General features: G+C 49.0%; 3 protein-coding genes and 1 long non-coding RNA gene across 7 annotated transcripts; 2 read left to right on the forward strand and 2 right to left on the reverse strand.

The window, feature by feature from the left end:
- The first annotated feature begins 375 nt into the window (after nt 1-375).
- On the forward strand, nt 376-5899 carry Mlst8 (MTOR associated protein MLST8). Its single transcript, XM_021185986.2, has 9 exons — nt 376-421; nt 989-1127; nt 1285-1336; nt 1422-1584; nt 1927-2002; nt 2099-2251; nt 2984-3108; nt 3224-3387; nt 3481-5899. The coding sequence occupies exons 2-9, from the start codon at nt 999-1001 to the stop codon at nt 3597-3599; spliced, it is 981 nt and encodes a 326-aa protein (XP_021041645.1). The 5' UTR covers nt 376-421; nt 989-998; the 3' UTR covers nt 3600-5899.
- Bricd5 (BRICHOS domain containing 5) lies at nt 4092-5519 on the reverse strand. Of its 2 annotated transcripts, XM_021185990.2 has the most exons (6): nt 5464-5519; nt 5192-5311; nt 4866-5021; nt 4686-4787; nt 4283-4436; nt 4092-4186 (listed from the first exon to the last, which is right to left on the reverse strand). In XM_021185990.2, the coding sequence occupies exons 1-6, from the start codon at nt 5512-5514 to the stop codon at nt 4092-4094; spliced, it is 678 nt and encodes a 225-aa protein (XP_021041649.1). In that variant the 5' UTR covers nt 5515-5519. The 2 variants fall into 2 exon arrangements, with proteins under 2 accessions (XP_021041649.1, XP_029327212.1); XM_029471352.2 differs by lacking the exon at nt 5192-5311.
- On the reverse strand, nt 5757-8958 carry Pgp (phosphoglycolate phosphatase). Of its 3 annotated transcripts, none has more exons than XR_015045822.1 (3): nt 8304-8958; nt 6716-8211; nt 5757-5872 (listed from the first exon to the last, which is right to left on the reverse strand). XR_015045822.1 is itself a non-coding variant. In XM_021185988.3 (2 exons), exons 1-2 carry the CDS (start codon nt 8941-8943, stop codon nt 7886-7888), a joined length of 966 nt encoding a protein of 321 aa, XP_021041647.1. In that variant the 5' UTR covers nt 8944-8958; the 3' UTR covers nt 6366-7885. The 3 variants fall into 3 exon arrangements, 1 of the variants encoding a protein (XP_021041647.1); XR_003835294.2 differs by lacking the exon at nt 5757-5872 and having other exon boundaries at nt 6366-6854; nt 6961-8211; XM_021185988.3 differs by lacking the exon at nt 5757-5872 and having other exon boundaries at nt 6366-8211.
- Nucleotides 8959-9126: 168 nt separating this feature from the next.
- On the forward strand, nt 9127-21112 carry LOC147000472 (uncharacterized). The gene is made up of 3 exons (XR_015045823.1): nt 9127-9565; nt 12371-12455; nt 20173-21112. It is a non-coding gene; the product is annotated as an uncharacterized LOC147000472 (long non-coding RNA).
- Nucleotides 21113-21497: the final 385 nt, after the last annotated feature.

Genomic DNA, 21497 nt, shown 5'->3' on the forward strand with positions numbered 1-21497 from the left:
GCTAGGAAGGAAGGAAAAAAAGAAAAGAAAAAAAAAGATTTTTATCTGAAAATTTTGCATTACCTAGAAATTCTAGCTTGGTTGGTAGGGTAGGTGGTTGTGTATGTTTGCGGGGGGTGGAGGGAAGACGACAGTGTAATTCTTTCTGGGAGCCAAGTCTGGAAAATAGGCAGCAGTACCATGGCTGTAGTTCCCAGTGAGTTCAAGGCTGGCGTCGCGGCTGATGGCCACTCTGAGCACGATCACTTCTGGAGTTCTTCGTCTCAGAACTCTGGTATCCCTTTCAACTCCCCCACCCCCCGGATCCATGGTCTCGCCCGGAGTTACTATCGATAGCTCTACGCTCGGCCCGGCTTCTATCGACTCGCTCCTTCTCGCCTCGCCGTCCTGGACTAAGGCAGAGTGCAGAGCGTGTGTTAAGGTACGGGGGACACGGGACGAGGGCTGCTACCGACTGCTGGGTGGCTAGGAGAGTGCGGTCGGGGTAATCAGGCCGGTAACACAGAGCCAGGGCGGTGTGCAGAGCACTGGGGAGCGCGGGGGTCCTGCCAGATAGCGCCCCCACCCATCCGATCCCAGTGCTGGTCAACTACGCATGCTCAGCAGCCGCAGTGCCGGGCTTTTCCCTAGTCGCCATGCGCATGCGTTGCCTACCCTTGCGGCAGACGGCGCCCGGGCGATGGCCTTCTGCGAGTGACTGCCTCCTGCTGGCTGCTGGCGAGGTGGCGTCTCCAAGCGTAAGGGTGAAGCTGAAGGAACACTCCGGGGAGCAAAATAGCCAGAGTCCTGTCTTTTGAGACTGTCAGGTCTCAAAAGGTCTCTTTTGAACACTCTTATTTTTCTTATTTTTCAAGTGAAGTTAATACCGGTACACTGTAGTGTGCAGAATGTTATACGTACATCTTTTCTCTCCAAACGTTTTGACCTTTGGACTTTACTTATCACCTCTTGACCCAGTGCAGCTCTCATTTTTTTTTTTTTTCTCCAGCCATCAAACAATGAATACCACCCCAGGCACAGTGGGCAGTGACCCTGTCATCTTAGCAACTGCAGGCTATGACCACACGGTGCGCTTTTGGCAGGCTCACAGTGGAATCTGCACTCGAACAGTGCAGCATCAGGACTCTGTATCCTCCTCTTGGGAGCAGGATGGTGCTGGCCAGAATTAAGTATGAATGATATGTGTTTGGGGAAACTCAGGCCAGGTGGTGGAGGTCTTGATGGCCTCGTAGCCCCAAGGCTTCCCTCTCTGGGTTCTCTTCCTGTTATCCTTAACATGCTCAGCAGGTGAATGCATTGGAGATTACTCCGGACCGAAGCATGATTGCTGCTGCAGGTACCTGAGATTCTCTACCTCTGACCCTTTACTGGCCGCATTTCTGCCTGGCACACCCCTGCTTCAATTCCCCCTATGTCCCTAGGTTACCAACATATCCGCATGTATGATCTCAACTCCAATAACCCCAACCCCATCATCAGTTATGACGGAGTCAGTAAGAACATTGCATCAGTGGGCTTTCACGAGGATGGTCGCTGGATGTATACAGGTGGCGAGGACTGCACAGCTCGCATCTGGGACCTCAGGTGGTGTTGTGTGCTTGGCTGAAGAGGACAGCTGCCCGGGGAGTGGGCAGGCCAGGGGATTGTCTATGGGCAGGCTATTCTGCAAACAGTCTTAGTGCAAGGGGCGTTGAGCGGGCGATGGAGGGAAGATGGAAAGCAGAATAGAATTACATCAGAGAGTCAGCCTTGCCTTGAGGCTAGGGACCAGACTTTCCATCCCTTTTCACTGACCTCACGCTTGTGGAGAAAGAGCTAAACTTCACAAGCATTTCTCCTAAGGTAGAAGCAACTCCTATGAGCAGAGAATGGGGGCTTTTGGTGGAGGCACCATTAGAAGCCATGTGTAACCTTAACTCCCCACAGGTCCCGGAACCTACAGTGTCAGCGTATCTTCCAGGTGAATGCACCCATTAATTGTGTGTGTCTGCATCCCAACCAGGTGAGAAGTGCTCATGGGGCCAGGTGTCAGGGGTGGGGTGGGGACTTTAGGGGACAAGGGTATTGCTACATCTCACCTCCCTCCCCTACATCCTAGGCAGAACTCATTGTGGGTGATCAGAGCGGTGCTATCCACATTTGGGACCTGAAGACAGACCACAATGAGCAGCTGATTCCCGAGCCTGAGTATTCCATCACGTCTGCTCACATCGACCCAGATGCGAGCTACATGGCAGCCGTCAATAGTGCTGTGAGTGCTGGGAGTGGCTCTGGGGGGCATCTCGGCACCTAGCCCCTTATCTTCTGCACTTGAGTTGACTCCCTGGTTTTCTCTCAGGCCTCCTTGAGCTTCCACCCAGCTCCCAAAGTCAGGCACCTGGGTACCACTCCTCATGTCCACCTTGCGGTCTGCCATAGCCCCACCCATCAGGGCCAGTTATTTCTCCTTTCGTGTTCCAGTCCATGGCTTTGCTCATCCTTGACACTAATAAGTTTCTCTGTGGCCTTCCTGGGATGCCTGTTCTGTCTCCCTTCAACGATACAAGCATCCTTTAGTCTTCCTGGCAGGCTGCACTGTTCTGAGACCTTAAGAAACAACTCCTCATGGACTGTGGATGCTTTAGTTTGGCCCATGCTCTCATCTTCAGTCTCCTATTTTCCTTTTAAATCCCAGAACATCACTTGTCCCACGTATCTGCACTCCCTCCACCCATCCCTGGGTTGTCAAATTATCTATCTCCGTGTCCTCCTTACTGCCTCCCCTCCTGTACATCTCTGTTGGCCAGCAGCAGCCTCTGGGGAGCTGTGTTTGACTTGGCTAGTGTGACCTCCTGCTTTTGGCTGGCTGGGCTCGATTCCTTATTGGGGCTAAATTTCCTATAGACATGACCCAGGATGTCATTGGCCATCATGCTTTGGCCCAGGTGTCCGCAATTCATATCTGAGGGTCTGGGTTTTGAATGTCTGCCCTCCTATCTTATAGGGAAACTGCTATGTCTGGAACCTGACAGGGGGCATTGGTGACGATGTGACTCAGCTCATCCCTAAGACCAAGATCCCAGCCCATACACGCTATGCCCTGCAGTGCCGCTTCAGCCCTGACTCCACGTGCGTGTAGGGTCCTGGGGGAAAGGGGAATGTACAAGCTGTGGGAATGACCTGGTGTGTGGTAAGTAGATATGAGGTAGTAGTAGCTACTGAGATACCCCATGTTCAACCCCAGGCTTCTTGCCACCTGTTCAGCTGACCAGACATGTAAAATCTGGAGGACATCCAACTTCTCCCTGATGACGGAGCTTAGCATCAAGAGTGGTAACCCTGGAGAGTCATCCCGTGGCTGGATGTGGGGCTGTGCCTTCTCAGGGGACTCCCAGTACATTGTCACAGGTGAGCCCTGCCCTCCTTATCCCCATTTTGCCAAGTCCTCTAGAGAGGCCATTCACAGCTGCTATCTCTCTTCTGCCTGATCTCTCCTTACAGCTTCCTCTGACAACCTGGCCCGGCTCTGGTGTGTAGAGACTGGAGAAATCAAGAGAGAGTATGGTGGCCATCAGAAAGCTGTCGTCTGTTTGGCCTTCAATGACAGTGTGCTGGGTTAGCCTTGGCCCTTGAGGCTGCATTGGGCAATCAGGACTGCCTGGTATAGTGACTCTAACAGGATGTATCTGAACAATACCCGGGTGCAAGTGAGACTCTCAGGTTAGCATGTCGGGCCAGTTGGATCTGACCGGACTATGCCGGCCCCTCCTGGCCAACCTAGACTTTTTGGCTACTCTACCCTGGGACTCTTTCCATGCCCAGTTTGTTGTCAGAAAGCTCACTCACTAAGCCAGACTGGACTGGGAGTCTTTTCTCCTTTAGGGAGACCTGGAGGGCTTGGAGCTATTGAAGAGGTCAGAGGTTAATGCCTGTATTCCAGGGATGCTACCCCGACTTGCTTCAGAAATTACCATTATGGCCAGGCAATCTGGGTTTATTAATCCCTACTGTCAGCTGCCTTCCATAGGTACTGGTGACCTGGCCAGCTTACTGACCTGTAGGGACAGGACTGGCTTATGGGACCAAAGGCCAGGAGGGCTTGGGTAGGGGTCTTAGTCTGGGAGGTAATAAAAGCAGACAGACACACAGATGTTGCTCGGAAAGCAGATGTCAATGCAGAGGTAGATCAGCCGCTGTCTCCGGGGCCCTGGGGAGAAGGGAACTTAGTGAATCCCAAGGGCCCCCTACCCAGTACTGTCCTGCAGGAGCCATAGACCTTTTCACCCAACCTATCCCAACTTACCCTCTGCCCATTGGGCCCAGTAGATGGGAGTGTCTGCACAAAGGTGTTGCACTGAAACTCCCACTTGGGTAGGGTCCACAGTATGGCCCCCCAAAACTGCCAGCAGTTCCTGGGCATAGTGGGTATCCCGGCCAGGTACATGTGACTCTTGGGCCTGCAGAAAGACTCTGGTGGGCCACTGTATAGTACTTCCTTGCTCCTGGCTGGGAAGGGCATTGGTGCCCACCCCAGCCTGATGGCCCCTCCACCTGCCCTTGTCAACAGCCTTAGTCAGGGGAAAATAGAGCTTTCTGTTCCCCTGAAACCAGAGCCTTGGCTGGCCCAGCTGGGCTGCACAGAGGACCTTTTGTTTATCTCCTGGCCTTGGGGGTTTGTGGGTGGCAAGCCAAGTAGTGCTGCTTACCCTGGAAGTGTTCAGCAGCAGCTGCAGGGTCTCCCGATCTTGGGCTTCCATCAGACGGAGGAAGCAGGCCTGGTGCTCTGCAGGGCTGTAACAGATGTAGCCCTGGGGGAGGGGGGGCAGATAGGTAAGTCGAGGCCACCCCTGACACCTCTACTCTTTCTCCCTCCCAAGCCCACTCACGTTCTTCCCGTCAAACAGCACGGCCCAGCTGTGGTTGCTCTGAAACGGAGTCACCACGATGGTTGCCATGTTCTGGGCCACATCCACTAGAGTGGTTTGGTTGGGCCAGGGTACCCTGGAGCTCGGGAAGGTCTTTCGGAGCATCTGCAGCAATGGCTAGGGGATATTTGGGATTCAGCCTTAACCAATGTTTCCATATCCTTCTGGTTCTCTTACTATCTGTTCAAGGCTGGTATTTAGACCTGGCCCCATGCGATAACTGACAGGTACTGGCCTTCCTGCCCTCTTCCCACTCTGCATACCCCGCAGCTTGAAGAGGTGCTTACCTTGGGAGAGCTGTACATGAAGCCAAGAAGCCCCCCAGCCACGGCCCCCGCAGTGAGCAGTGTCAGCAGCAGCAGCAGGCCTGCTGCTCTCCAGCCCCTATGGCAGGGTTTGGTCTTCACCTGAAGGCACAGTACTGGCCGTGGGGCTTCTGGCTTAGAGACTCGGGAGCCAACTTGCTCAGGGAAGGGGCTGAGGATGGTATGTGGTGACATTCCTTTCTCCTTCTATGGCATCCCTGAGTTCTTGTCTTTGGGGTGGTAGAGACACTTACCTCAGCAGGCTTGGACCTGAGGCTTTCAGTGTGGATGCGCCCTTGCTTCATGCTGCAGCCCTGCTGACAATGCACTGATTGTGTGCAGCCCCTTGGAGGAGTCAGCCAGGGAAACCTCAGGATGCCTTTGATGAATCAAACTGTATCCTCCCCTTCCAACCCCACTGCTTCCTTCCCAGCCAGTATCTGATGTCCTGCCTCAGCCAGGACAACCCTCTCCCCCACATGTAATTGATGCTAACTAGTTTGTCTCTGAACTCTTAGCCTGTGCAGAACATGGGGTCTTGGTGTGTGTTAGAGCTGGCCTTGAAGTCAGAATTGGCTAGGTCTTCGCCAGGGTGATTTTGATCTGGTTGGGCAGACTTTTGTTCTTGGTGTTGCCTCCGGACTCCTGAGCTAGACACAGGAACTATCAATAAATGTGTATGAACCATCAGTGTGAGGCCGATTGCTTTCTTACCTTCCCTCACAAACTCCCAAGCTTCTTTCAAGACCCCCATTAGCATCAGATGGGGCTGTTGGTATTTCCATGTGCACGACCGTGTGCTTCGGGCTGGACCAAGAACAAGTACCTTGCTCCACATTAGTTAAGCCAGCCTCTGTCCCCTAGCATGTTTTTTTCTAATCTAGCTCTATTGTCTTGGTCCCTTATCTATGTGACTTGGTGGCCCAGCTGTATACACATCCCAGTACTTTACCCAGTGGCTTTATTCTACCTTGGCTTTATGCCTTGTGCTTCCAGTTTCTTTAGGACCTGTTCCTTATAGACAGGGTGGGGCTGCAGGTGGTCATGCCCACTGTGAATGATTTTAGAGTTGGAATCCCAGCCTGCCTTCAGGATCCCACCCATAGCTAGATAACTGCTTCTCAAAGAAATTAGAGGAAGGCAGACCTAATCATCATGGGTTTGAGAGTTTAATGTGCATTTGAGATCACACAGCAAGACAGGCTGGAAATGCCGCAGACACACAGGTTCTCCAGGTTTGTCCAGAGGAGGGTCTCCCTGGCTACACATCTGCCAAGCCTGGTCATTATCCAGACTCCAAGGATCAGCACCACCAATGTCATAGGCACTACTGCACTTGTGTTCATCTATGGCACCTTCCACTCCCACCCCTGGCCCGGGAACAGCTTCAGGCATGGATAGATATCTTTTATTGCTCTGAGAACTTGGTGAGTAGGTCGTGTTGATCCATGGCACCATTCCACTCCCACCCCTGACCTGGGAGCAGCTTCTGGCATGGATGAATACCTTTTATTGCTCTGAGAACTTGGTGAGCAGATGAAGTGCTGGGGCCATGAGCATAGCCACTTGGTACAGGGCGTGGTGCCAGAAAGGAGTCAGCCAAAAGGAACTTCCCAGTCTGCTCAGCACACTGAAAGGTCAGGGACTGGAAGAGCAGAGGAAAAGGCCAGAGATGCTGAGAAGCCAACTGGCTAGTAGGTCTTATGGCTGGCCACCAACAAGGAAGTCCACCTGTCTACAACAAAACTGACCTGGACAAGGGGGGGGGGGTTGGCTGCTTTCTTAGAGACTTGACTATCCTCAGGACTGACTCCTGCCTACCCAGAGGACTCTGGGAAACAAGACAATCCTCGGCTCGCACACTGGCTATGCTGCTGACTGGGACAGGAGATTTCTTCAGTGGGGTTTACCATTGCGACAGCACAGCTATTAATCCATACGCGTAAGATCCAATTTCACACTTGACAGTGTTGTTCACTAGTTTGAAAAAAAAAAAAAAAAAAAAAACAACCCAACTGTTCTGAGCTCCCCGGAAAGCAGCATGGTGTTCGGAGCTGCTCAGCAGGCCACACTTAAGACACGTTTAGCTGGGCTGTTACTGTGCATGAGGGTCTGCAGTACTGAGCATCTGGAACAGAACAGACAATTGTGATGTCAAAGAAGCAGAGTAGCGGAGGCTGTCGGGGTTGACATCCAAACCCCAGCTCTAGAGCGCTCCCACCCCACAGGTGAGGAACTGGGACGCAGTAGCAGGCGCCTCTGCTGCAGGATCACTAGGGGAAACCCCAGTTTTTGGTCTCTGTGTCATTAAGAGCCCTTTTTAACTCTCTGCCCACCTTAGGGCCTGATTCCCTGATTACATTTCAGTAAAAAGCATGACACACAACCCTTGACCCATTTCAGTCTCAGCAACAGGGCCTGAGGTTACCTGAATATTGGGCACATGCTATGCCCACCCCATAATGCCTTCCAAGCTTAAAAGTGCATCTTAAAATATAATTCTCTGTAAACAACCCCCCCAACGTTTACTTACAAGATTAACTACTGCCTTTGCTTATTACTTAACTTCAGTTAACCTGCAGCTACCTAACAGAGCAATTTCTAAGCCCCACTATTAATTTAGGTAGCTGATTTTTTTTTCTTTCTTTTATTCCAGAGATTAAAGACACTAGATCCTTAACCTTGAAGGGCAGGCAAGAGGTCGGCAATGCTGTCAACATAGAAGTCAGGGACCATTTTCTTCTTGAACATGCAGTCACTTTCCTGATTGCTCTTCACATCTTCAAGACTGGAGACTCCGGTGAGGGTCAGGATAGTCTTCAGGCTACAGGTGGAGCCCAGGAGGATGTCTGTGTCCAGGCGGTCTCCCACCATGACGGTGCGCTCCGGGTTGATACCATACTCCTGGGACACGCAGTCGAAGATGAAGCGGCTAGGCTTCCCGATGATGTCCGCCTGGCGCTGGGCGGCCATCTCCACGGCTCGCACCAGACAGCCGGTACCTGCAGAGCGAGGGAGGGAAGGGGACGCTGGGGTCAGAGGACACGGAAGGGCTGGGCCCGCCCTCCAACCTCCAGCCCCTGGGTGCACGGACCCGCAATGAAACGGCCGTTCTCTAGCGGAAGCCGGTTGTCCATGTTGGTGCCCACGAGCAGACAGTCGGGCTGCTGCAGGTACCGCACGGCCTTGGTGAGCTTCATGTAGCTGAAGTGTGGGTCGAAGCCCACCACTACGGCGCGCACGTCGGGTTCGAGCGGCACGGCTAGCCAGTCGCTGGGGCCATCGCCGTGAAGCACGTCCGGGCCCACGCCCACGCTAGTGACACCCACGGCCTCCAGCTCGGCTGCTAAGGCCGGGCTGCCCAGCACGTAGGCCTTGGGGTCCGGCACGCCGGCCAGGCGTTGGCGCAGATAGAGCGCGCTGCAATAGGCCGTGCCGAAGACCTCGAGGCCAGCTTCGGGCCCCACCGGGCCGCCGAAACCCAAGCGCCTTAGCTTCTCCGCGTAGGCCGTGCGAGTCTTGCTGCTGTTGTTGGTGATGAAGCCCAGTCGCTTGCCGCGGGCCCGCAGAGCCCGCAGAGTCTCCGGCGCGCCCGGCACGGCCGTCTCGCCGCGCCACAGCACGCCATCGCAGTCGAACAGCAGCGTGTCCACCTCGGCCAGCAGCAACTTGGCCCGCTCGGCGCTCAGCCGCACGCAGCGGGCTTCGTCGCCACCGGCTTCCGCCTCTGCCATGGTGGACCGCTGACCGCTGCCGCCGCCGCCGCCGCCACCCGCCGCTCCTGCCGCCACCACCGGCCGCTCCTCGCAGCCGCCAGCCGCGGCGCCCGCCCCGCCTCCGGGACGCTCATTGGCCCCGCTCCTCGCGCGCACCGCCCATTGGCCCCTGCTTGCGCCAATCCATCTCCGTTTCCCGCGAGCAGCGAGGCCTACAGCTGCAACGGACGCGGGCAGGCGCGCGGAGTCGGGCAGCCATTGGCTGCCTGGTGCAGCTACACCAATAATTGGCTGGTAGAGCGCCAACCGGCAAGGGTAGAGCGTACGCCGCGGAAAAGCTGCGGGGCGCGAATGGCACGGGACGCAAGGCGGCTGTTCGTGGATGGCCACGGGACAGGTCGCTCATTGGAAACTGGTAATCAGCCTAGGTGACGGAGACTCCAGGTCAGTCACCCTGGGCCAGGCCGGCTGATGATTGGCTACTTCTTCTAGCGGTCTTGGTTGGGCGGGACTATTCTAAGGAAGAAGACGGAAGGGGCTGCCAGTACCGAAGTCACGTAAGCGCCTTGGACGTGCAGTCGGCACTTGAACCGACTACTTTTCAGTCTTCGCAGCCAGCCTACAACTTCCTTTCCCAAGGGTACTCGCATTCTTACCTTCGGTTCTTCAAAGGTTTCCAGTACCTCGAAGTGACATGAACCAGTGATGGCAAAGCAGTAGGATTGGGACCCAGGGGGACATTGCCTAACTGTATGATATTCAGCAATCGGTCACTATTATCGTCCTCATTAACTATTAATACTTTTAAAAAAAGAAATGTAAGTACACTGTAGCTGTCTTCAGATACTCCAAAAGAGGGCATCAGATCTTATTACGGACGGTTGTGAGCCACCATGTGGTTGCTGGGATTTGAACTCAGGACCTTCGGAAGAGCAGTCAGTGCTCCTAACCGCTGAGTCATCTCTCCAGCCCGCTACTAATACTTTTATTGAGGCATATTATACAATGACTTTGTGCAGATCAATGCAATTTCATATGAATATGCTCATGTATACTTAAATATCAGATATAGAATAATTCCAACATTTCACAAAAGTCACCTATATTACTTTCCAGTCCATAACAGATATCCCTCTCCAACCACCTTTCTGACTTGGAATATACATAAAAAGATGTTCTAGAGTATCCTTTTAGAAGTCTGACTTTTGGACTACAGGAGTGACAATTAAAGATTATACCTTGTTAACCCCATATATGAGAGGAGAAAGGCCACCAACCCAAATCATCATGGCCAACACGGTTTTTTATAAAGCTCAGGGGTAGGCACTTTGCAAATGGAGTGAAGTGGGTTAGCCGATGAAATAGGCCGGGTTACAGGAGCAGAACATAAGCATGCTTGTAAGTCCTAAAGACCCCCTGAAACAAAGCCATGGCTGCAAGGGGAGCTTAACAATAGACAGCAATGACAAGGCAGTCATAGGTGGTCACATAACCCCAGGAAACAAAGACATGATTGCCATTCTTAGAACCATTTGTACGGTACAGCACAGAATGGTTTGTAGTTAAGGTTACAGACTAGTCCTTGAGAAACAAGTTTAATCACTAACAGAATCACCTACTTTGTCTTCACTATAAGATGGTTTTTAAGCCTAAAATGGAGGCAGAATGGTTCTTCATTCCTCTTTCATTCAGACCACCCTGACTTCTAAGCACCCAAGCTGGGCAGTTCACAACAGCCTGTAGCTCCAGCTGCAAAGATCATGAATTGTAGCCTCTGTGGACACTTTAATACACATACCCACACATAATTAAAAATATTTTTGAGCCTAGCAGTGGTGGCGCACGCCTTTAATCCCAGCACTTGGGAGGCAGAGGCAGGAGGATTTCTGAGTTCGAGGCCAGCCTGGTCTACAGAGTGAGTTCCAGAACAGCCAGGGCTACACAGAGAAACCCTGTCTCAACAAAACAAAAACAAAAAAAATTTTTTTGAAGATTTTTTTTTTTATGCATATGTTTACCTGTATTTGTGGTGACCTCAGAGGCCAGGAGTCAGATTGCCTGAAACTGGACTTATGGGCTGCTGTTGTGAGCTCCCATTTAGGTGCTAAGAATTGAATGGCCAGGCATGGTGGACCACACCAAGACTCAGAGGCAGAGGCAGGTAGATCTCCATGAGGATCTGTGAGTTTGAGGCCATCCTGGTCTACAAAGCAAGTTTCAGAACAGCCAGGGTGGCTACACAGAGAAACCCTGTCTCAACAGACAGCAATAATAGTTTGAGTAATACATTTTCAGTTTCTTATTTTTACTGTTTTTTCATTGAATTGTTACCTGGACCATGGTAAAAATCATACCACTACTAGCCCTGCGGTTTAATTTTCCTGCTGATGAACACTGGGATATTTCTAGTTTGAAGCTGTTGTAATGTCCCCGTGACGTTCTTGTCCTTATGTATGCATATGAGGCTGTGTGTTCCCGTGTCTGGGTGTACCATTCAGAGTTGTGTGTTTATCATCATCACTTTGACTGGAGTCGGGGGTCAGAATAACAATAGCTATTAGTCTTGTAGACTCCCAATTCCCAGTGTGTCCACCTCATGCATTATTCTTGAACCCCAGTTCTCTGTTTTTTTTTTTTTTTCTTAATCGCTTTTACCTTTGAACTCATCAGATAAACCCAATGACCTCAGTATTCCTAAGCGTCCTATTTATGGAACATTGTATTCCTGCTGGCCTAGAAAGCATGAAGGACAAGGACCATAGCCTTGGAGGGCAGAAGACTGCGGGTTCCTCTGTGGAGTATAGACTGCCTAGGAGAGCTCCTTCATTCCTGTCTTCAGTTAGTTTGGGGAGCTGAGCTGTCCCTGGGAAAAGCTGGATTTGACAAAAGATTACAAATACTGATTTTATCATTTAGAAACCCCAAGTTGAGAGCTGGAGAGATGGCTCAGGGGTTAAGAGCACTGACTGCTCTTCCAGAGGTCCTGAGTTTGATCCCCAGCACCCACATGATAGCTCGTAACCATCTGTAATGGGATCTGACACCCTCTTCTGGTGTGTCTGAAGGCAGCTACAGTGTACTTATAAAAGTGAATCAAAAAAATAAAAATAGGGCTGGTGAGATGGCTCAGTGGGTAAGAGCACCCGACTGCTCTTCCGAAGGTCCAGAGTTCAAACCCCAGCAACCACATGGTGGCTCACAACCATCTGTAACGAGATCTGGTGCCCTCTTCTGGAGTGTCTGAAGACAGCTACAGTGTACTTACATATAATAAATAAATAAATCTTAAAAATAAATAAATAAAAATAAAGAAACCATCTGTAATGGGATCTGATACCCTCTTCTGGTGTGTCTGAAGGCAGCTACAGTGTACTTATAAAAGTGAATTAAAAAAATAAAAAGAAAGAAAGAAACCCCAAAGTGATTTGGTATCTTTGATATACAGGCCACAATGGAGAATGGCAGCTGTGTACAGAGGTGACCAGATTCTGAGACTTACCTGATTGCCTTGATTTACACTTGGACACCCGGTAAGTATGCAGACAAAATCTACCAATCCTGCTGTCAGAGTCCCAGGAAAGGCACTGCTGACACATGTCTGTTACAGTAAGGACTGAGCCTTAGGGACCCATCAGCTGGGCCGTGCAGAGTGGGAATGAAGCTGAAAAGTGCCTCATCTGCTGAGAGCAAGGCAGGCATGTCTGTCAGTGACAAGCCTGCACCTGCATAGTGGAAGAGATGCAATGGAGAGAAGGTGGCTGTGGAGAGGACCAGCACTCGGGAGGCAGAGGCAGGCGGATTTCTGAGTTCGAGGCCAGCGAGGTCAGAGTCTGAAGGGACAGTGGCCTTCATGGTGGAGTGGCCCTGTGGATGGTCAGAAGTCCCTTTCCATGTGTTCCTCACACACAGTTGGTACTCAGTATAGATCTTCTGGTAGATGGCACCAGTGTCATTCCTCCCAAGTGAGGGACATGCCATAGGTAAAATAGACCATGGTGCAGGGTACACAGTGGTACAGGGTAGATTGTGGTACAGGATAGACAGGGGGATACTTGATCTTCATTATTGATAGTTTTGTTTGAGATAGCATCTGCTGTATCCACAGCTGTCTTAGAGCTGCTGTAGAACTGAAGATAATCTTCAATTTCAGATCTTCTTGCCCTCCTGCCTCCATGTCCCCATGGCTAAGATTCCAGGCCTATGGCATCATGCCTGCTTCATGCAATGTTGTACACTGAACCCAGGGCTTCTGGCGTTCTCGGAAAGCACTCTACCCACTGAACTACGTACAGCACCAACCATTTCTGCTGCCGTTATGGTGCCCTCAAATTAGGAACCAAAGCAAACCCTCCCTTCAGTTCTGCTTGTTGGGCACTAATCACAGTGATGAGTTTCAGAAAGTGATTCACAGACACCAGTTATAATAGTTCATAATTTACAGTGCTTTAGGACATAGAGAGGCAGTATTCTTAGTGTTATTGCTTCAGTGACCTAAGTACAAAAGCCAGTCATGCTAGGCATGGTGACTCACACAACCCAGAGTTTGGGAATTTGATGCAAGAAGGTTTATTTTATCTTTTAATTTTTTTTTTTGTTTTTGTTTTTTTTTGTTTTTCGAGACAGGGCTGCCTCTGCCTCCCGAGTGCTGGGATTAAAGGCGTGCCCCACCACACCCAGCTCTTCTTTTAATTTTTTTTTTTTTTTTTGGTTTTTCGAGACAGGGTTTCTCTGTATAGCTCTGGCTGTCCTGGAACTCACTTTGTAGACCAGGCTGGCCTCGAACTCAGAAATCCGCCTGCCTCTGCCTCCCTGCCTCCCGAGTGCTGGGATTAAAGGCGTGCACCACCACGCCCGGCTCTTAATTTTTTTAAAAGATTTTTTTTTTTTTTTTGCAGCCAGGCACTCGGAAGGCAGAGGGAGGCAGTTCGAGGCCAGCCTGGTCTACAAAGTGAGTTCCAGGACAGCCAGGGGAACCCAAAAAAAGATTTTTTTTAAATGTCTGTGAGTACACTGCAGCTGTCTTCAGACACACCGGAAGAGGGCATCAGATCCCATTACAGATGGTTGTGAGCCACCCTGTGGTTGTTGGCCATTGAACTCAGGACCTCTGGAAGAGCAGTGCTCTTAACCACTGAACCATCTCACCAGCCTCTAGAAGATAACTTTTAAAACCTGATACACTACTCATACACATAGACACTCACACCTGTTTGTCTCGGATGATTCCAGATCATGTCAATTTGGGCAGTATTAACCCCCACTCATAATGTGCCCTTTATTAGCTGAATCATCTCCCAGCCACAGATGTGGATTCCCCTTCTCTCTACACTCAGCTTTTTCTTGAGACTGTTTGCTATGTCTCATCAGTTGTACCTTTTTATTCCTCAGTCCTTCAAGTCTTAGTTCCTCAGCTCTCTATGAGAAACTTCCTCATCTGAAACAGGAAATACCATTTCCCTTTCCAACTGTCTCCTGAGAGATTCAGTGTTTACGATCAAGACTCTCAGAGACGAAACTTGAAAGTTAGGCCTGGAGACACTCACATGAATTGTAGGGGTCAAACTCAATATGCCAAGTTGGTGTGGCAAGTGCATTTACCTGCCTAGCCGTCTTGCTGAGCAGAAGGCTCTCTGTGAGCTCCAGGCTAGCATTCAGCTACAAAGTGAAACCTTGTCTCAAAATAACATTGGGGGTTAAGGAGCTCTCAGCACCAGAGCACTTACCTACCATGCACAGAACTCTGAGTTCCATCCCCGCAAAATACTGGGCATGGTAGTACATACCTGTAATACCAGAACTCAGAAAACGGATGAGGAGGGAAGATCAGAAGGGCTGACCAGGTGGCCTGTATTTAAAGGCTGTTAGTTGCTGCTCAGGTTCAGTTCCCAGCACCCACGTGGTGGTTCATAACTGTAACTCCAGTTCCAGGGAAGTCAATGCCTTCTGCCCTCTGAGGGCATCCTCTACTACAGAGATGGTACATTCACACACACATGCAGCAAAGCATGCATCCACTAAAGAAATGTAAAAAAACCAAAAAAACCAAAAAAACCTAAAAGTTCAAGGTCATCATTGACCACATAGGGAGTTCAAGGACAAATTTAGAGACATAAGAGCTTCAGAGAGACAGAAAGACAGAGAGAGACAGACAAACAGAGAGAGAGAGAGAGAGAGAGAGAGAGAAGGTGGGCATGGTGAGCAACCTCACTGTTTTTCTGAAGCCAGGCCAATCCTAGGGCGTTGAGGACAGCCAGAACAATTTATCAAAATCCCACCTCAATATTTAAAGAACAGGTACTCCTCTCCTAATTCTTCCCATTCTCAGTTTTCCTAATTTTTTCCTTAAGAAATCTATGATCTGGGCTGGCGAGATGGCTCAGCGGTTAAGAGCACCGACTGCTCTTCCGAAGGTCATGAGTTCAAATCCCAGCAACCACATGGTAGCTCACAACCATCTATAAGGAGATCTGACTCCCTCTTCTGGAGTGTCTGAAGACAGCTATAGTGTACTTACATATAATAATGAATAAATAAATCTTTTTTTAAAAAAAAGAAATCTATGTTCTTTCTGGAAAGAAAAATCCTCCAATATAAAAAGTTATAAAGGAAAAAAAAGTTATAAAGGAAGAATTTTGAGTTCCTATCCTTGATGACCATGGGACATCAACACTTGGTGTCCAGCTGGAGTCTAGGGAAGGAGGCCATCTGAGATGAGGAAGTCTGTTTTGCTGCCTGCTGATTGCAGTGATCTGCCCCTGTGCTTGGTGATCTGCATGGGCCCAGGGCTTTCTAGTTAAAGTTTCCATTCTGACCTCTAGGGGTGACTGGGCAGGAGTCCCAGCCTGGCCCTGAGAATTCTACCCAGCAGGTTCTGTTGGACTAGCTTCTCATGTTTATCTATAAGTCATACCCTGTTGTGGATAGCCCTGACTTTATATTTTGGTGCTAATTCCATTCTATTGGGAGGGGTTGCAGATGAGGAGTGAATCACTGTATACAGGTGCCTTGTGAACCTTCTCCCCACTTTAACTTCTCAAATAAAGGCTAGAGCCAGTGATTGGGCAGTAGGAGGGAAGGTGGAGCTGAAAGTTTGTGGGAGAAAGGAGAGGGAGGAACCAGGTGTGGTGGCGCACGCCTTTAATCCCAGCACTCGGGAGGCAGAGGCAGGCGGATTTCTGAGTTCGAGGCCAGCCTGGTCTACAAAGTGAGTTCCAGGACAGCCAGGGCTACACAGAGAAACCCTGTCTCGAAAAACCAAAAAAAAAAAAAAGAAAGAAGAGGGAGGAGAGACCTCCACAGAGGAGGTGGGAGGAGAATGGAGCAGAAGCACATGGCCTGGAGAAACCACATTGATATGGCATCTCATAGATAGGAATAGAGTCGTGTAGTGGCAGATCTGCCCAATCTAGGCATGTAGCTTGTATTCCAATTAACTGAGTTGTGATTTCTTTAACTGGGCCTTTTTGGGTTGGAGATTTACTGGAACATCTTCCTTTGTTTTTTATTTCAGGGTCTTCCCCCCCCCCCCCCCCACTCCCAGTTGCTTCTTTTGTGAGATTGGGGCTTCTTATGTAACCCAGCCTGGTAAACTCACTATTTTGTAGCTTCAAATTCATGGCGATCCTTTGGCCTCAACCTCCCCAATGCTAGAATTCTAGGTGGGCCCCTCATGCCCAACTCATCCTCTCTCTTGACATTCCTTCACTCCTGTGTTCCCTGGATGCTGGCTTTTCAACTCCTCCTCAGTATATCTTTTGAGGGAAGTAGTTCAGGATTCTTGGCTTATCTCTTCCCTGAAAGCTCTCAAGTTCAAGCCTTGGGCTAAACACACACACACACACACACACACACACACACACACACACACACACACACACCCCACACACAAACCTTTAATCCCAGCATTTGGGAGGGAGAGGCAGACATATCTGGTCTACAGAGTGAGTTCCAGGACAGCCAGGACCACAGAGAGAAAGCCTGTCTCCAGAAAATGGGGGTGGGAGCTGGGGAGGGAGGGAAGGGAAGGAGAGAAAAAAGCAAGCAAGCAAGAAAGAAATTAATTGAGCATGTCCATGTGTGTGACAGAGACAGAGACAGGAGGATCACTAGGGTTAGCTGCCGGCCTAGCCAAAAACTGGTAAGCTCTAGATATAAGGGTGTAGAAGAGGACATGAGCCAGCACCCTCTCTGGCTTCTACCTCATTCACATGTGTACATAAGCACCCCCCCCCCCATCCTCCCACTTTTGAAAACAACAAAATGGAGAGAATGGATTACCTTTCGAACAAAAACTTCCTTCGCTGGTAGAATTTATCTAATTTGTTTTTAATTCACTTTTAGACCGGGTCTCACTAGGAGGTCTTGGCTGGCCTGGAACTCTCTATGTAGCCCAGGCTTGGTGCTAGAGAGACGGCTTAGTGGTTAAGAACACTGCTGGTTCTTCCAGAGGAGGGGGTGGTGATGGTTGAATACCAGAGCCCTATGGCAGCTAACAACCTTCTGTAACTCCAGTTTCGGGAAGGAGGACACCATCTTGTGGCCATTGTGGGCACTGTGTAAATGTGTATAAACATACATGTATTTCTGTGTATGCAGAACACTCATACACAGAAAAGAAAACCTTCTGGGGCTGGAGAGTTGGCTCAGTGGTTAAGAGCACTTGTTCTTGCAAAGGGCCCATGTTTGATTCCCAGTACCCACATGGAAGCTCACCACCTTCTTGGGCATCAGGCATGCATGTGGTGTAGAATAGTACACACAGAAAAATAATAAGATAAATCTAAATAAATAAATAAAAGTTTATGAAGAATGAGCTAAGGTCAATCATCCTCCTTACAGAAAATGTTTGCAGAGCTTAATGTATGTGAGGAGAGTTATTCTTCAGTCCGTCCTAATAAAGTTACCAGCTAGGCATAGTGGCTCGTGACTTTAATCCCACCACTCAGGACGTAGAGCCCTGTGAGTCTCCTGGGATTTTGAGGCTAGCCTGGTCTAAATATTTACTGTATCACTTGTATGCCTGATGCCTGGAGAGGGCAGAAGAGGGCATCTGATCCCATGGAAATGGAGTTACAGAAGGTTGTTAATGGTTATATAGGTTTTGGGGTTCAAATCCCTGTCTGGGAGAATAAATAGTGTTCTTAACCACTGGGCCATCTCTCCAGCCCTTTAGCACTCTCTCTTTGAAAACAAAAGGGTTTGCGCTCTTACCCTATTACACTCTTGCCTCTTGCCCCCTTACTCCCAATTCCCTTCCCTCCTCTCTCCACGTGGCCATGGCCGGCCCCCATTTCCGTACTCTTTCCTTCTCCCTGCCTTTTTCTGCCTCTGCTACCCTCTTAACTCCCCTCCCCATGCTCTGAATAAACTCTATTCTATACTAAAAAAATAAAATAAGGGTTGGCAAGATGGCTCAGTGGATAAGAGCACTGACTGCTCTTCCAAAGGTCCTGAGTTCAAATCCCAGCAACCACATGGTGGCTCACAACTGGCCATAATGAATCTGATATCCTCCTCTGGGGTGTCTGAAGACAGCTACAGTGTACTTATGTATAACAATAAATAAATCTTAAAAAAAAGGGTTTATTTATATATATGAATGCTCTATTTGCATGTATGCCTGCATGACAGAAGAGGACATCAGATCCCATTATAGATGGTTGTGAGCCACGTTGTGGTTGCTGGGAATTGAACTCAGGACCTCTGGAAGAGCAGACAGTGTTCTTAACCACAGCCATCTCTCTCCACCTCCCATTTAACTCTATTAAAATTTGTATGTATTTCTTAGTGTGTCAGATGGATATGCATGCATTTGTTACCAGTGTGGCTTGGATAGAACCTCTATCCTTCAGGGCTTTTTATAGCTTTTATTAGTATCATATGCTTCTGAAATCTTAAAGTTACTTTGTTTATTTTATTTGTGTGTTTGTATGTGTGTGGTTTGTGCCATGGCATGTATGTGTGGGTCAGAGTACAATTTGTGCAAGTTGGTTGTCTCCTTCCATCATGCGGGTCTTAGGGGTTGAATGCAGACCATCATGCCTAGGAAGGAACCATTTTTACCTGGTGAGCCATCTGCTCACTAGTATCGTAAAACAAAAAAACTTGTATTTTAATGTATGTGTGAGTGTGTGTGTACACGCATGCATGCACTGTGTATATGCAAGTGAGTGTTGCATATGTTTTGTTTTGGTTTGGTTTTTTGAGACAGGGTTTTCCTGTATAGCCCTGGCTGTCCTGGAACTCACTCTGTAGACAAGGCTGGCCTTGAACTCAGAAATCTGCCTGCCTCTGCCTCCCGAGTGCTGGGATTAAAGGCGTGCGCCACCAGGCCTGGCAAGTGTTGCATATGTGTATGGGTGCTTGTTTGCCACAGGGTGCATGTGAGGTTTAGAGGCCATCTTCCTCTTTGTGGGTTCTGGGAATCAAACTCAGGTTGCTAGGCTTGGTGACAGTTGGCAGCCATCTCATGGGCCCCCATGATTGCTACCTTAAGAGAATTAACCCAGCAATAGTTTCAAGAAGCTACTTAAAAATACAAATAAAGGCTGGAGAGATGGCTCAACGATTAAGAGCACTGACTGCTCTTCCAGAGGTGCGGAGTTCACTTCCTAGAACGCCTGAGTGTATGTGCCAACAGACGTCAGAAGAGAGCATTAGATACCCTGAAATTGAAGTTACAGACAATTGTCAACCACTGTATGGGAGCTAGGAACCAAACTCTGGTCTTTTGCAAGAGCATTAAGTGCTCTTAACCCATGAGCCACCCCTTCAGCCCTTGACTGAGTTTACAAAAATCCCTTCCAGGGGCTGGCGAGATGGCTCAGAGGGTAAGAGCACTGACTGCTCTTCTGAAGATCCTGAGTTCAAATCCCAGCAACCACATGGTGACTCACAACCATCTGTAATGAGATCTGATGCCCTCCTCTGGGGTGTCTGAAGACAGCTACAGTGAACTTACATATACTAAATGAATGAATCTTTGGGCCAGAGCAAGTGGGGCCAGAGTGAGAAGGAAAATAAATAAATAAAAATAAATAAAAGGGACTTGGAAACAATACAAAAATATAAAAGCAAATTATACAAGAATGTTCAGAGCAACACTTTACATTAGCCAAAATGATAGATACAAGTTGACTGTAAATGAAATATAAATGTATTGTTTATATGATGCATTTCAATATTTCAATATTATTCAATAACTCACTTTCTGTTTCTCTCTCTTCTCCCCCTTCTCTTATGTCCTAGGCTGGCTTTGAACTCCCTATTTAAGCCAAGGATCATCCCCCAAATGCTGGGATTAACCTGAGATACTCTGCTCATTTTTTATTTTATTTTTTTAAAGATTTATTTATTTATTATATGTAAGTACACTGTAGCTGTCTTCAGACACTCCAGAAGAGGGCGCCAGATCTCGTTACGGATGGTTGTGAGCCACCATGTGGTTGCTGGGATTTGAACTCTGGACCTTCGGAAGAGCAGTCGGGTGCTCTTACCCACTGAGCCATCTCACCAGCCCTATTTTATTTTATTTTATTCATTTTGTGCTTGGTAGGTGAGCTAGCTACCAAAATGAGCTACAGTTGAAAAAGTATAACATAAAAACAAAATTCTAGGCCTTTAGGCCCAGGCTTGGGAATGTGACCTCTGTGACTCAATGCTCCAAGGTATGCTAATCATAAAACAGATAGTGACATTCCTCCACCCACCTGCTTCCTGGGTTCAAAGAGTGTTCATTCAAAGAAAGTCACCCTGACCCACCCTGACCATTGCTGGAACCCGATATGCAAATGTGCTATTGTTAGGGGCTCTTAGAAACTGTCTTGAGAGATAACCTGCACAATTACCAGGTATTCCTTGTGACTTTTGTTACTTTGCACTTCCTTGTGACTCTTAACTGGTATCTTTGGTATTTTCCAACAATGCCCTCCCCACCTCCTTGAGTGATGGTATCCTCCTTTAAATATCCCCTTACCCAGCTACTCGGGGCGCCACAGTCCTCTACCCCTGAGTGGTGTATGACCCGAGAGCGCTTTTGAATTAAAAGTCCTCTTGCAGTTTGCAGCAAGACTGTTTCTTGTGAGTGATTTGGGGTGTCACCTCTCCTGAGTCAGATCTCACGTTGTGGGTCTTTCATAGTCAGTACAGGTTTTGATGATGAAAATGTTCTAGTACTAAATCAGGCATATTCCCAGCACCAAGTTACCGGGGCCACCGAGTTACTGGCCCCCGGGAGCTACAAAGCCAGACCCTGTCTCAAATCAATGAACCAGTCAGTTAATCAATTTTGGTGATAAGCGCTCAACTCAGTCAGTGTACTAAATGTCACAAATGGTCACTTTTATGTATACTTTTCAAAAATTAAAGCCATATACAGAATAAAAGTCTTGGGGCTGGCGAGCTGGCTCAGCGGGTAAGAGTACTGACTGTTCTTCTGAAGGTCCTGAGTTCAAATCCCAGCAACCACATGGTGACTCACAACCACCTGTAATGAGATCTGACGCCCTTTTTTGTTGTGTCTGAAGGCAGCTACAGTGTACTTATAATAAATAATCTTTGGGCCAGAGTGAGTA

This window comes from Mus caroli, unplaced genomic scaffold (assembly GCF_978045245.1).
Source record: "Mus caroli unplaced genomic scaffold, Mus_caroli_1 scaffold_18, whole genome shotgun sequence".
NCBI classification, from domain to species: domain Eukaryota; kingdom Metazoa; phylum Chordata; class Mammalia; order Rodentia; family Muridae; genus Mus; species Mus caroli.

What these genes read in the sequence shown, in the direction of transcription:
- Mlst8 (XM_021185986.2), top strand. Translation starts at nt 999, where the DNA reads ATGAATACCACCCCAGGCACAGTGGGCAGTGACCCTGTCATCTTAGCA. An exon ending in TGGCAGCCGTCAATAGTGCT is followed by an intron (nt 2,252 to 2,983) that starts GTGAGTGCTGGG and finishes CCTATCTTATAG; the next exon opens with GGAAACTGCTATGTCTGGAA. An exon ending in CTCCCAGTACATTGTCACAG is followed by an intron (nt 3,388 to 3,480) that starts GTGAGCCCTGCC and finishes CTCTCCTTACAG; the next exon opens with CTTCCTCTGACAACCTGGCC.
- Bricd5 (XM_021185990.2), bottom strand. Translation starts at nt 5,514, where the DNA reads ATGAAGCAAGGGCGCATCCACACTGAAAGCCTCAGGTCCAAGCCTGCT. An exon ending in TCATGTACAGCTCTCCCAAG is followed by an intron (nt 5,022 to 5,191) that starts GTAAGCACCTCT and finishes AATATCCCCTAG; the next exon opens with CCATTGCTGCAGATGCTCCG. An exon ending in TGCTGTTTGACGGGAAGAAC is followed by an intron (nt 4,788 to 4,865) that starts GTGAGTGGGCTT and finishes CCCCTCCCCCAG; the next exon opens with GGCTACATCTGTTACAGCCC.
- Pgp (XM_021185988.3), bottom strand. Translation starts at nt 8,943, where the DNA reads ATGGCAGAGGCGGAAGCCGGTGGCGACGAAGCCCGCTGCGTGCGGCTG. An exon ending in GAACGGCCGTTTCATTGCGG is followed by an intron (nt 8,212 to 8,303) that starts GTCCGTGCACCC and finishes CTCGCTCTGCAG; the next exon opens with GTACCGGCTGTCTGGTGCGA.